The sequence below is a fragment of the Phacochoerus africanus genome, chromosome 2, assembly GCF_016906955.1.
Source record: "Phacochoerus africanus isolate WHEZ1 chromosome 2, ROS_Pafr_v1, whole genome shotgun sequence".
In the NCBI taxonomy this organism is placed as follows: domain Eukaryota; kingdom Metazoa; phylum Chordata; class Mammalia; order Artiodactyla; family Suidae; genus Phacochoerus; species Phacochoerus africanus.
Window position 1 is genome coordinate 275,983,462 of NC_062545.1, and position 12,617 is coordinate 275,996,078.

Consider the following 12,617-nt stretch of genomic DNA (forward strand, 5'->3'; position numbering starts at 1 on the left):
ATCTGGGCGAGAGGCCACCAGCGACCTCGCCCGAGGGAGAAGAAAGTTTCTGCTTTGCCCAGCTGCGCGGGGCTTCCCGGGCCGGGTCTCGGGTTTGAGGGGATTCGGGCGCCTCACTATTCCGATCTCAAGTGCTGATACCCATGTGGGCCCGGGCGTTTTCTGGGGGCCCAGGAGGAGGGGGCCGGGAGTGCTTGGGCCTGCCAGGAAAGGCCGCGGCTCCGGGTGCCGGGAGGGCGAGGGGCGCCCCAGGCTCACGGGGCCGACTCCAGGCGCACGAGCTCGGCTCCCTCCGCCCTTTGAGCGCCGATCCAGGTCGCCATCCCGGGGGTAGTGCGGGGAGGATCCAGGCCCCAGACGCGCCTCAGATCTGCCCGCACCCCAGGGCCCCCGGCGGACACCGGAGGCGGAATCCTGAAAGGCGCGGGACTCCAGCACTGTGGCGGAGTTGGGGAGGGGCTGGGGGAGTGAGGCATTCACATTGAAAAGACTGTGTTACCACCGCTGCTTTGAAAGCAAATCCGCGGGCGAGCTTCGGCTCCGCGCAAAACGAGAAGCCGTTCGCGGACGTCTACACTCGCGCTCGGAAGCGCTCTCGTGTTCCTGTTCAGAGACAGGGAAACACGCGACCCCGGACACGCTCTGCAGGAGAGAGGCTCTCGGCTGGGCTGGGTCCGTTGCGTTGCCTTCCCTCGGCCACACGGATTTCTCCGCGTCCCCCTAGCATCTCTCCACATTCTCCACCCTCGCCCCACGAGGAAGCCACCGTTCCGGCTCCTTCTAGGAGCCAACGCCAGGCTTTCCCCACCCCTTCAGGCCCGCAGGGTCCAAAGAGGTCAGGGAGAGGGCTGCAAATTTTCCTACGCGTAAAAAACATTTAGAACCCAACGGAAACAATGTAACCAATAAACACCTCTTCTCCACAATACAGTTCTTTTTCTGCTGGGTTTCGTCCCTTCCTCTTGCTGGAGGAAGAAAAAACAGCGGGGTTGGGGGGGGCCGGAGGTAAGGACGGAGCAGAAAAGGGAGTCTGTGACACCCCGGCGGATGAATAATTTGAATAACTGTGGGAAAGTGTAGGAGAAAACTTCAAAAACCGCACAGCCCAACCCAACGGCAGTGGCAGTCGGGCTCCGGACCCTCCCCACCAGCCTGTACCCCCCTCGGCTAATCACCTCGTTAGGAGCCTCATCACCGGCCTAATGAAAGCAAACCGTGTGGAAATCGCCGGTAAACAGTTGGGTCTGTGCTGTAATTAATTCAGTGTCTCTTTTAATCAAACTGAAAGGAATCGGGCAGCGGCTTGCGGAGCCGTGACATCACCCCCAAAATCGGCCGGAGCCAATCAGCGTCATCACTCCGGGGACACGTGGGCGAGTCCCCTTTAAAACACACACACACACACACACACACACACACACACACACACACACATAACATAACGAAAAAAAAAAAGAAACAAAAAAAATACCCCAGCCCCAAAGTAAAAGTGACACAAGTTCATTTTTTAAAGGAAGGGGGGAGGCGAAGGCGCGCGCGGAGGAAGGGCTGAGAGCGGCAACCTTGGAGCCCGGAGGCGCTGTCCACGGTGCTGACGGGCCCCCGGAGCGGTGAGAGCGCGGAGAGAGGACCTTCGCGGCCAGGTGGAGCGTCATGCGCCGGGGGCCGCCGCCGCCGCCGCTATCCGCGGTGCTGACGCCGCCAGGTGCGCTCCGTTCCGCCGGCTGGTAGCGCCGCTCTGGCCCGCTGCTCTCCGCGGCGCTGACCCTGCCGCCCTCGGCCACCGCTCGCCTGGAGGAAGCGCGCGGCTTGGACTTTTTAAAAGCCCTTCTTTATTTAGATTCCAACATCCTCGCATCTCTTCTGTGCCAAAGGGGAGCTCAGGCCGTCCGTCTCCCCCTTTGCTCTCCCCAACTTGGCGCACCCTCCCTCCCATTTCTCCCTGACACTCCCACCACCCCCCCTCGGCTCGGCGGCTCGGCGCGATGCTGCAGAAGACGCGCTGAGCCCTTTTGGATCTAATGCGCAGAGGAGGTTGGCCCAGAGCTCCCAGGCTCCCCCAAGGCTGAACTCCGTCCAAGGTGCCCGCAGGCTCCCTGCCCGCCTTCCCCATGCCAGCCCGCAGCTAGGGGCAGGGGCAGCGGCGGCTGGGGTTGGGGGTGGGTGGGGAGCTTTTGGGGAGGACAGGTCGCAGCTTGGCTATGGAAGGCTCCAATGGCTTTGGGATCGACTCCATTCTCTCCCACCGAGCGGGCAGCCCCGCCCTTCCCAAGGGGGACCCCTTGCTCGGGGACTGCCGCTCGCCCTTGGAGCTGAGTCCGCGCTCGGAGAGCAGCAGCGATTGCTCTTCACCAGCCTCGCCAGGAAGGGACTGTCTGGAGACGGTGGCCCCACGGCCTGGCGGGGCATCGGGCCCAGGTTTGGACTCCCACCTGCAGCCTGGGCAGCTCTCGGCCCCAGCCCAGTCTCGCACCGTGACCTCCTCCTTTCTGATCAGGGACATCCTTGCTGACTGCAAACCACTCGCGGCCTGTGCACCCTACTCTAGCAGCGGGCAGCCGGCCGCTCCCGAGCCTGGGGGCCGTCTTACGGCCAAGGCCGGGGAGGACTTTAGAGACAAGCTGGACAAAAGTGGCAGCAACGCCTCATCGGACTCCGAGTATAAAGGTAAGAAAACAGGAGGTGAAAACTTGGGGGGATGCTATATGTCTGAACGCTGATGTTAAAACTGAAGTGCGCGCGCACACACACACACACACACACACACACACACACACACAGGGACAGACACATGTTCACCCGGAGCTCCCTCCAGGGCCCAGGCTGAGCAGTCGGTCTCGTCTGAGCCTTTCAGCAGGCCCGTGGTTATTCTTTTGAGCAACAAAGACTCCAGGGGAGAGTGAGGAGAGGGACATCGTGTGTTCCAGGAGAGGCTCCCCAAAATGCACGAAGCCAACTTTCCAAACTTCGATTGAGACCATCCAACCTGCCGGTGGGCAGGAGCACGTTCCTATCAGGCCAGCGGCTCTCTGGGAAAAGACCTTGCAGAAACAACAGAAGACCCAAAGAGTTTTGCTTGAATGCTCTTTTATGAGAGTGAAAACCTAGTAGGGATTTCCAGCTGAAGCCCTGAGAACGCTCAGAATTTTCCATCCTTTCATTTGAATTTCCAGATGGGTAGGGGAATTGAGCTTTCCCTCCCGCTGGGCCCGGTGTGATCCGGGCCCAGGGAATCATGCAGAAGAAACACTCACTTCAAAGCAGAAACAGCAGCCAGGCGGCTGGCCAGCTGGGAGCAGATTGAGGTCTAGTTCAGAAGCGAGGCCTCTGCACCCATCCAACTGCTCGCACGGGACTTGATTCTAAGTGCCCTGTGCAATCAACTTCAGGTTGTGGGGGGGGGCACCCAGAGAGTCTCCAGTGCCCAGCCCACACCGGGGTTGCTGCCCCTTGGCGGTCCTTCTCGCCTCCGAGAGTCGCTGTTGTTGCTGCTCCCTTGCCGTCCTGTCTTAATCGGGGACCGCAGATCATCGAGATTAAGGCCAACGGGGAAAGGAGGAAGAAAGGAAAAAAGGCAGGGAAGGAGAGCAAAAGTTGCCCCATTGCGTTTCGCGCCCCTGGCCCCTGCCTTGACTTTAGCTCTTGGTGAGACCAAAGGCGCCAAGCTCTTTCTTGGGAAGATCTCAGGAGGCAGGAAGGCAACGAGCGTCAGGGCTGCAGGGAGAAGGCCCCAGGTCCCCATCCCGCAGAAAACCAGGGGCTGGCAGAGGCTGTGCAGCGCTCTTTCAGCCTTCTAATTAATTCCCAGGACCTTTCCATGGCATAAAACTTTGCTGTAAAGGCAACTTCGTTATTGTCTTGGGGGACCCTATACCGCCTGGTCCACATTTGCACAAAGTCTTCACAAAAATTTAGGAACGCTCACTGAACACTCTCCTGTCAACGGAGGCTTCCTTTGTGGACACGCCCTGACCTTGGACTCAAATCAGTTTGGGGCCCCATGTCACATCTCACGTCCCCACACTGCAGGGCAGGGCCTCTCCCTCAGCCTCCCTGGGCCTAGAAAATGGGCAGGCCGGGCTAGAGCAGCCCGGAAGGAGGTTCAGAGGCTTGCGACCCAGCAAGCCTTCCTCTTCTCCTCCGGGGCCTCTGCTTAGAGAGGTGAGAAAAACTTGCCCGGGAGAAAGACAGCCGGGAGCGGGGGAGGGGGCACGGGAGGCCAGTAAATATATATATTTACAATATCATGCTTTATTCTTTATACTTCCCAGCAGCAACACCCCAGTTTCATGGTTAGAGGAAGAGGCAAGGCTGGCTCGCCAGTATCGCATCCTAACGTCTGGTGCTGGTGCTGGTCAAAGAGTTTGGCTCTTGGCTCCTTTTACTTACTTATTTATTTATTTATTTATTTATTTTCTTGCCCGTAGGTAGGTGGGATTTGGAGGAGAGGTTTCGTTTCAGATAATTGGAATATCAATTTTCTTCTCTTGTTCTTGATGAGAATCTGATCAGGGAGGTGACGAAGGCCAGCCGTCCACAGGGCGCTTCAATAGGTTTGGAGCTGAGGAGGGTGGAAGGTCTCTCCCCACCCCTGGGCACCGCCGCCTTTGCCCCAACAAAGCCCCGGGTGAGGAGGGAGAGGGAATACCGCCGCCACCGCCGCCGCCGCTGCCCAGACAGTGTCTGGAGCCTTTCTCGAAGGGGGAGCCGAGGTAGGCGAGCTTGCCGAGAGACAGACACGCCGGGCTGGGCATCTAAGCAATTCCCCAGTCCACCCAGTGTGCTCAGAATCATTTCCTTCAAGGAGGGTGAGGAAGGGAGGTCAATACCACCGCCTTCCTGAGTTCCTGGTGTCAAAGGTCCCTCGGCATAACATTTAAAGAAGCTGACACCGGGCTTTGAAGGAAGGCGGTCTGCCGTGCGATCTTGCCTGCTAGAGCCCATATCCGGAGAAACAGAGAAACGGAAACCGGCGCTTTGCACCCAGCAGGCAGGGTCGGGGGGCCGGCGGCGGTGGTGGTGGGGGGGCGGACCTGGAACCCAGAGATGTGGAGCTCTGGGCTGAGCGGCAACGACAAGTGTGTCTGCCGGCTCCAGCCTGCACTGGAGAGAGATGAAAGAAAAAGCCCCTGGAACCAGTCTGTTCTTCCCAACATGGCAAATTCAACCTCCAGCCCACCCCACCCCTCGGAGCTGGGCCCCAGGAAGTGGGGGCTTTTTGGAAATACAGTCATTCCGGGGAATTAGGTCCCAAAGTAAAATTTCTGCAATATCAAGTTTGAGGTTTGGATAATTGTTTCCTTCAACTTGTTTAAACTTCACCTGCCAGGCATAGACAGAACTCAAGTTCTCCCAGCCCAATCCAGCCCCATCTCCTAAGGGAGCCGAGCCCCTAGGTGGCCCGAGTCCAGGAGGCAGACAGAGGCTGCAGGCTGCTCCGGAGGAGGCAGGCTGGAGGCATGGGCCCCGGCTTCTCACCAGCGTGCACTCTCCAGGCTCTCCCGCCTGCCTGGGTGCAGCTGGTGTCCAGCGCCCTCCTGGTCTCGAACCGATGCCTATCCGGCTGAAAAGTCTTGTTCCCTAGTGGCTCAATTAACTGGATTATTGTTTCCTACAGAGAGAAATCAACTCGCATTCAGCTGAACCCTGTCACTGCAAACGCCATGCTCAATGAAACTCACCATAAAGGAAAATAGAGAAAAAAAGAGAGAGAAGGGAAGCCCTGGCCTCCCACTGCCCATTTTGGGGAGGTGGTCTCTAGTTGTATCATCACTTTAGGGGGAGGAGGAGGGTGGCCACTGAGCTTGTTTGATCAAACATGAATTTTCTGTGCAGTCAATCCCAAAGGCAAGTGTTTGGGGAAAAAAAGAATACACCTTGTCGGGTCCCATCCTTGGGATTCAGGGGCCGAGACCCTGCTGGGGTGTCCCGCCCGAGGTGGGAAACACACGACAGCCACAGCAGGCATCCTACTGGCAAGGAAACGCGGACCTCAGCGACGCGAGTGTCCAAGGGGCAAAGGCGGCGTCGTTTATTTTTCCAAGTGCTTCGTGCTTCCAGATCTCGGCACCTGGTGATTAGCCTTCCGCACTGAGAGCTTTCTTTTTGTAGTTTAAGAAACTGGAGACCATCACTAGAGATTTGCGGGATGTGGGTACGATTATTTCTTCTTCGGCACCATGATCCGCTCCAGGGCGAATGGGTTTTTGTTCCTCCACACGGGCCTTTTCCCCCCCAGACTCTGGCCCTCAGCTTCCTCCCTTCTTGGTCTGGATGAAGCCAGAGAACCGGGACACGGATGGGTAGCAGAGGTCTGCACCCCTGAGCACGCCCCTGCACAGCCCACCTGGCCAGAACCCCCGATCTCCTCCCCTTTCTCCCCCTCCCCTGGCGGTCCGCGAGCCCATCTGTTAATCCCTCCAGGGAGCGCCAGCGGAACGCGGGAGCCGGGTTGAATTCTCTCTCGGCTGTGGGTTACTTCTCCCTGGAGGTGCCCATCCTCCTTGCTCGGGGGGCTCAGAGGTCCCAGCCCTGAGTGGCTTTGCCACAGCCCCACAGGCTTGAATGTGGCGGGGCCACCCGCCGATGCTGGGAGCTGCCTTTACACCAATGAATGCGCAACGGGGCCAGCAGCCGGCTGGGCTGGGAGGGTAGAGAGAGGCCGAGCCCTGACGCGCAGCTGTGTCTCCGCAGTGAAGGAGGAGGGTGACCGTGAGATCTCCAGCTCCAGGGACAGCCCCCCGGTGCGCCTGAAAAAGCCACGCAAGGCGCGCACGGCCTTCACAGACCATCAGCTGGCGCAGCTGGAGCGCAGCTTTGAGCGGCAGAAGTACCTGAGCGTGCAGGACCGCATGGAGCTCGCAGCCTCGCTCAACCTCACCGACACGCAGGTCAAGACCTGGTACCAGAACCGCAGGTGCGCGCGCGCGCGCGTGGTGTGGGGTGGGCAGGGCCCCCTCCCTACTCCTCCCTGCCCCTCCATAGGACCCACTAGTACATCATCTGAGGCTCTAAGGGAGGGTCCCTGAGCCCGTTGTGTTTCCACTTTTCCCATTCTATAAAAGTAGGGAATGTGGAGGAAACCGAGGTTTTAGGGAGAGAAGGATTTGCCTACAGTCCACAGGGAGGGAGGGAGACGGGACTGGACTCAGTCGCCAGTACTCAGTTATCTCCAGGACAGGTGGACACACACACACACACACACACACACAGATACACACACACACGTGGGCCACTGGAGATCCAAGGCTTGCCCACACTAGCCACATCCTACCCCCCCAACGCCCCGCATCCAGCCCAGGCAGCAGCTGGAGGGCGGGTGGCTAGGGGGTGCCCCCAGCTCTAGTGGGATTCCTCTGGCCTCTTCAGCTTTTCTAGTCCCCACAATCCAAGGAGGGAGGGGGCCAGCCCTAGTTCCTTGGGGACTGGGTGACGGGGCAATTGGTGTTGGGCACTGGTCTCGAACCCCGCGTTTCCTAATCTCCCTTCCCAATGCATTCACAGGATGAAGATAAGCACGTACACAACGGCTCCCACATCCAGCCAGACATGCAACCCAGTCACCCACTCACATCGACACCACTCACGCCCTAGTACAAACACACCCGCAGTCCTCCACACACGCTTAGCAGAGGCCGGAATGGTGCTTTCCATAAACAAGCCTCGGAACACGCTGCCCCATTAATAATAAATACCGGTTACTGCTCCAGGCATCAATAATTAAGGCCCGTTACAGTAATTACACAATTATGATGATGATGAATAATTCAGGCAGGGGAAACGGGGTTGGTGTGACTCAGTCCCACTCAGTGGGGCCGCCTCGCCGGCCAGGTGCACCCAGGAGTCTGGCCGCAGCCCTGGCGGCCAGCGTGGCCTCAGCTTTCTTGCCTTCCCCAAGGCCTAGCCGACACCCTGCTGCGGCGTTCCGGTCTGGGGATCCGGGGCTCGCCCCCAGCCTCGGACCGCGTGCGTGCGCGGAGTACAGCGAGGGCGGCCAGTGTGGTGGAGAGGGTGTGAGCTACAGCCTGCAAGCTGCTGCAGAAGAGCTGACAACCAGGGTACCCCAGTCGTCCTGGACGCTGCCGGGCTGTGAGGCCTAGGGGAGGGTCAACCTTGCCCCTCCACAGATGTCAGACTGAGCCCGACCCCAGAGCCCTGGCCATCCTCTCCAGGGTCCCCACGCCTTGCTAAGGCCTCCCTGGGGATGAAGGCATAGGAGGAGCTTCACAATCCCGGCTCCAGGGGCACAGCCTGCAAGCCCCTGAGCAGTGCGGGCGAGGTCAGACCCCAGGCTTTGGGGTAAGACACTTCCGCTTAGATCCTGGGGTCTCCTCTTTTAGGCCATCCTGAAAACTGGGCCAGGCCTCAGTTTTCTTATCTGTGAACAGGGATAACAGCCATGGAAGGCCGGTGGAAGATGAAGGAGCCGATCGATGCAGGCCGCATGGAGAGTGGGGCTGGCGCCTTATTTACTAACGAAGGAGTGTGACCGCTCTTGGGCTCTGAGGCAGGGGCCGGTGAGGGGCAGGGGTCTCCGGAAGCCACGGTTTTGATCCCGCCTTCCGCGTTTATTTTGGTCCCTAGGACTAAGTGGAAGAGACAGACGGCCGTCGGGCTGGAGCTGCTGGCGGAGGCAGGCAATTACTCGGCGCTCCAGCGGATGTTCCCGTCGCCTTACTTCTACCCGCAGAGTCTAGTTTCCAATCTGGATCCCGGCGCCGCACTGTATCTGTACCGCGGGCCCAGCGCGCCGCCGCCCGCCCTGCAGAGACCTCTGGTGCCCCGCATCCTCATCCACGGACTCCAGGGCGCCAGCGAGCCGCCCCCGCCGCTGCCCCCGCTGGCCGGCGTCCTCCCGCGCGCCGCGCAGCCTCGGTGAAGCCCCCGCCCGGCGGCCCGCAGCGCCCGCGCCCGCGCCCGGGGGCTCCGCGCTCGCCGCTTCCGCCCGCCTCGGGGAGGGCGCGGGGTTTCAACGCCCGTTCCCGGGGGCCCCCTGTCCGGCCCTCCCTGGAGTCCAACCCCGTGTCCTCAGAGGGGCCAAATGCCAAGTTTTCCGAGGCCCGGACCCCCGGACTGAGTCTCCCTAACCCTCCCGGGCCTCCTCTTTCCCGGCCACTCCATCGGGGAGCCCCCTCCTGCCGGATGTACATACCGCCCCTCCCCCCGCGCGCCCCCTCCCCGCTCCCGGGAGCAGGTGGGACGACCCCCGTGCCGCACCCTTCCACCCCCCTCCACGTCCAGCTGTACCCCGAGCCCTGTCCCCACACCCCGGACACGTGGAGGGGGAAACGAGCGTGGAGCCTCCCCCCGCCCCGCCCCCCCCCCAGCGCCAGGGCCGGCGGCAGAGCTGTACATACCGTGTGCAAAGTGTATATGAAGTTATTTATTCGTGACCCATGAGCCCGTGACTGTGTCCGTGAATCAGTGAGTTTGTGGCCCGTGCCCACCCCCCCCTCCCAGGTGGGGCAGGAAGGGGCCAGGGGACTTGCCCACCCACCTCGACCCCCAGCCTCCACATCCAGCCTCCGGCCGGGGGTCGGTCAGACCCCTCCGGGTTCTCTTTCTTTTTTAAATGTCGAAATAAACTTCTTACAAATGACCAGGCGCCTGTCCGCGCTGCGTCCGTCGGTCCGCGCTCAGCCACCCTCCTTAAGATTCCCCTTCCCCTTCTGGGACTCGGGCTCTTTCCACCCTCGAGAAGGAGCTATTTCTGTCTCCCTCCCTCTCTGCCTTGTGCTGCGGTGGCGGGCAGGCGTCTCCCCTGCCCGGCCTCAGTCTTCCCATCTCTACAGTGAGGCGAGCGCGCTGCTCCTCGCCTCCCCCTGCCTCTCCATCTGCTTGCTCGCCGCTCGCAGCCGGTCCCGGGGGCCGGGGTGGGTGGGGGTCAGCGCCCGGCTCGCTCGGCTGCGGGCCGGGCTGCGGTGCCCTCGCTGAGCCGGCTCATCTGGCCGCAACAAGGGCGCCGGCAGCTGGTGACCGGCCCGCCGGGCCTGGGGCCGACAGATGGGCTCCGAGGCTACTCCCCCCCCGCCCCCGCGTCGGCCCCCGCCGCCCCGCGCCCCGGCCGCTCGCGGTCGCCGAGGCAGCTCCCGCCCCCCGGCACCGGGTAGGACCCCACGAGCCTTCGCTGGGAAACTTCCCCGCATCCGGTAACCCCCAATTCCTGCACCTTCTCACTTGCCCACTTATCCCAGGAGTGTGTTGGGGACGAGGCCCCGGAGGGGAGCCAGCGTGGACCCCAGGCCCCAGCCTGCGGCTCCAGGGTCTCAGGGGAGGGGTTTAAGTTTTCAGCCAGACTCCAGATCTCCAGTTCACGTTCAAAGGGCCAAGGTCACCTCCTGCGGCCGTCCCTCTCCAGGGAGGTGGGCTCAGGTGCACCCCTGCCACACACCACCTGCAGCTCGGACTCCCAGGACACACTCAGGGCTGGGACATTTGGGGGCGGGGTCCAGTTTCTGAGGCAGGATTGTTCTGCCAGGTGGAGGAGGGGGTCCCCCCAAGTGGACCCGGCTACTGTTACCTCCCGCCCCCCACCGCCCTCACCCCACGGCTTTTCTTTCCAGGGATGGTGAGGGTATTATTCTAATTTTGCAAAATGCACAGCAGCTAATTAAGTCAAGGAGCCCCTCGGCTTTCAAGTTCTTTTGCATGTGAATGGGGGCTGGTAAATCCCCTGCTCTGGCTGTGGTGGGGGGGTGACGAGGACTGTCCCCATCTCAGGGTTAATGAAGTGGGAAAGAAGTCTCTCATAGCCTCCTGCAAACAAAACCCCCCATGCAACAAACCCTGCCCAAATCCTACATGGATTGACTTAAACCCAGGGGATAAGTGCTTTAAATTAATCTCATTGAATAAGAATGAGACCAAACAAAACTCTTTAAAATCATATTAAAAATCTATCAAAGGACAACTTGCACTGGTGTGCTTTTCATTTTGTGTGAGTGAAGGAGCTAGGCTGGAGCAACCACCCTTACATTTACACAGTGGCAGTGTAAATCACAGACACATTCTCAACTATGTAATTGTCCTTGTACCTCAGAGGCGACTTCATATCTTACATTAATGAAGAACAAGGCTTCCCTACAAGTTCATAATTACAATATTTAAAATCATCCTGCACTTCCCATCTGTAATAATAACTCTACAACCTTTGCAGCGAGGTGGGCTTCGGCTTTCATCCGTTTAGAAGGCTAAATCGGTTTCTCCGTTCCCAACCCCGGGGGCTGAGTGAGCTCTCATCTAAAATAGGGGGAGAAGAAAAAAAGACTGTGAGACCCCCAAGCGGGCAGAACAATAGGAGACACCCAGAAGGCGGCGTCTCCTCTGCTCCTCCACTGACCCAGCCCACCCCTTATAAACCTAGACTCCACGGGGGGTAGGGGGGCAGCAAAGTTGAAAAGAAGTTTAGATTCCCGGGCCAGCCTCATCGCAGGGCTGCTGGCCATTTTTGAGATGATTTTAAGGGTGCCCTCGAAGGCTCACAGGCTTCGCTCTGCACTTCCCCGCTGGTGGAGCAGATTAAGAGATAAGGCCTAATGGTCATGCAGGCAATTTAACAAGACGGGTGGCGCACCCTTTGCGAGCGGGGCACCTTCGCCAGTGGAAAAAAAAGCCTTAAATTTGCCTCCTGGAAGGGCTGGTTGGATTCTAATGGCTTCCACCGACTTTCCGCTGAGGGGCTCAGACGCTAAGTAGCAAGAGCACAAGCAGTTTGGAAACACCTGCCTTAAGGGGCTCCCCTCTTCCCTAAAGCTTGCCTCCCTTCACCACGGGGGTTGGGAACCAAAGGAATCTGTGGGGCTTTGTCAAAATGTCCTCTGCTGAGATGCTGGTTGGCTCTGTTTCTCCAAGAGTGGAAAATGCCGTTTGCACTGCATTAGCGCTGCCTTAATCACCACCGAGGGCTCTTCGCCCTTCAGTGCGTGAGAACGGCGGCCCTCGGAAGAGGTGCAGCCGCTCAGGGTTGCAAACATCTGGGATTCCAAAAAAACATTTTGCAAGCCCATGAGGGAAAACAAAACACACACACAAAAGCTTTGGGCTGCAACATCCCATGAAATGTCTAAATTCCCTGTCACTTTAAATATGGGAATCAGGCTTAGGACACAGAGAAGGGGTGAGTTTGGGAAATTAGGAAAAGAGGCACGATTAGAAATACACACGAAATTAGAATATGTACCGTGGAATTAGGCTAAAGCTTTGCCTAATTGATGCCTGAAATGTATAATCTGTCAAGAGCCACAATAAAGACAGAAAGAGATTTATTTTAAGGTTATTTAAATTTAGATAATATTAACCCTAAATCTGCTAAATCCATGTTTCGTTATTAACTGGGGGCAGGTAATATATTGATTCTAGTTAGAAACAGGCCCACACAGCATCGATGGCAAGAAACCCTCACCTAAGAGTTAGCAAATCGAGTGTAAGTTTCAGTCTCAGAATTACAGTCACTTATATGCTTTGCAAGGTTCTGGCACTTCTCCCCCCAGGAATGCAGAACTCTGAGGATTCAGCCTTTAGTGGAATGAGTACTATTGTGTGTGGGGGGGAGGAGGGTTTCCCTTTGATCATCTGAGATCACTGGCATTAATCCTGTTTTTCACACAGCTGGGTTTTGT

The 12,617-nt window shown here is 58.7% G+C and overlaps 1 protein-coding gene across 1 annotated transcript; it reads left to right on the forward strand.

Moving 5' to 3' along the window:
- Positions 1 to 2,009: 2,009 nt before the first annotated feature.
- BARHL1 (BarH like homeobox 1) lies at positions 2,010 to 9,612 on the forward strand. The gene is made up of 3 exons (XM_047769637.1): positions 2,010 to 2,667; positions 6,694 to 6,916; positions 8,584 to 9,612. The coding sequence occupies exons 1-3, from the start codon at positions 2,202 to 2,204 to the stop codon at positions 8,876 to 8,878; spliced, it is 984 nt and encodes a 327-aa protein (XP_047625593.1). The 5' UTR covers positions 2,010 to 2,201; the 3' UTR covers positions 8,879 to 9,612.
- Positions 9,613 to 12,617: the final 3,005 nt, after the last annotated feature.

What these genes read in the sequence shown, in the direction of transcription:
- BARHL1 (XM_047769637.1), top strand. Translation starts at nt 2,202, where the DNA reads ATGGAAGGCTCCAATGGCTTTGGGATCGACTCCATTCTCTCCCACCGA. An exon ending in ATCGGACTCCGAGTATAAAG is followed by an intron (nt 2,668 to 6,693) that starts GTAAGAAAACAG and finishes GTGTCTCCGCAG; the next exon opens with TGAAGGAGGAGGGTGACCGT. An exon ending in ACCTGGTACCAGAACCGCAG is followed by an intron (nt 6,917 to 8,583) that starts GTGCGCGCGCGC and finishes TTTGGTCCCTAG; the next exon opens with GACTAAGTGGAAGAGACAGA.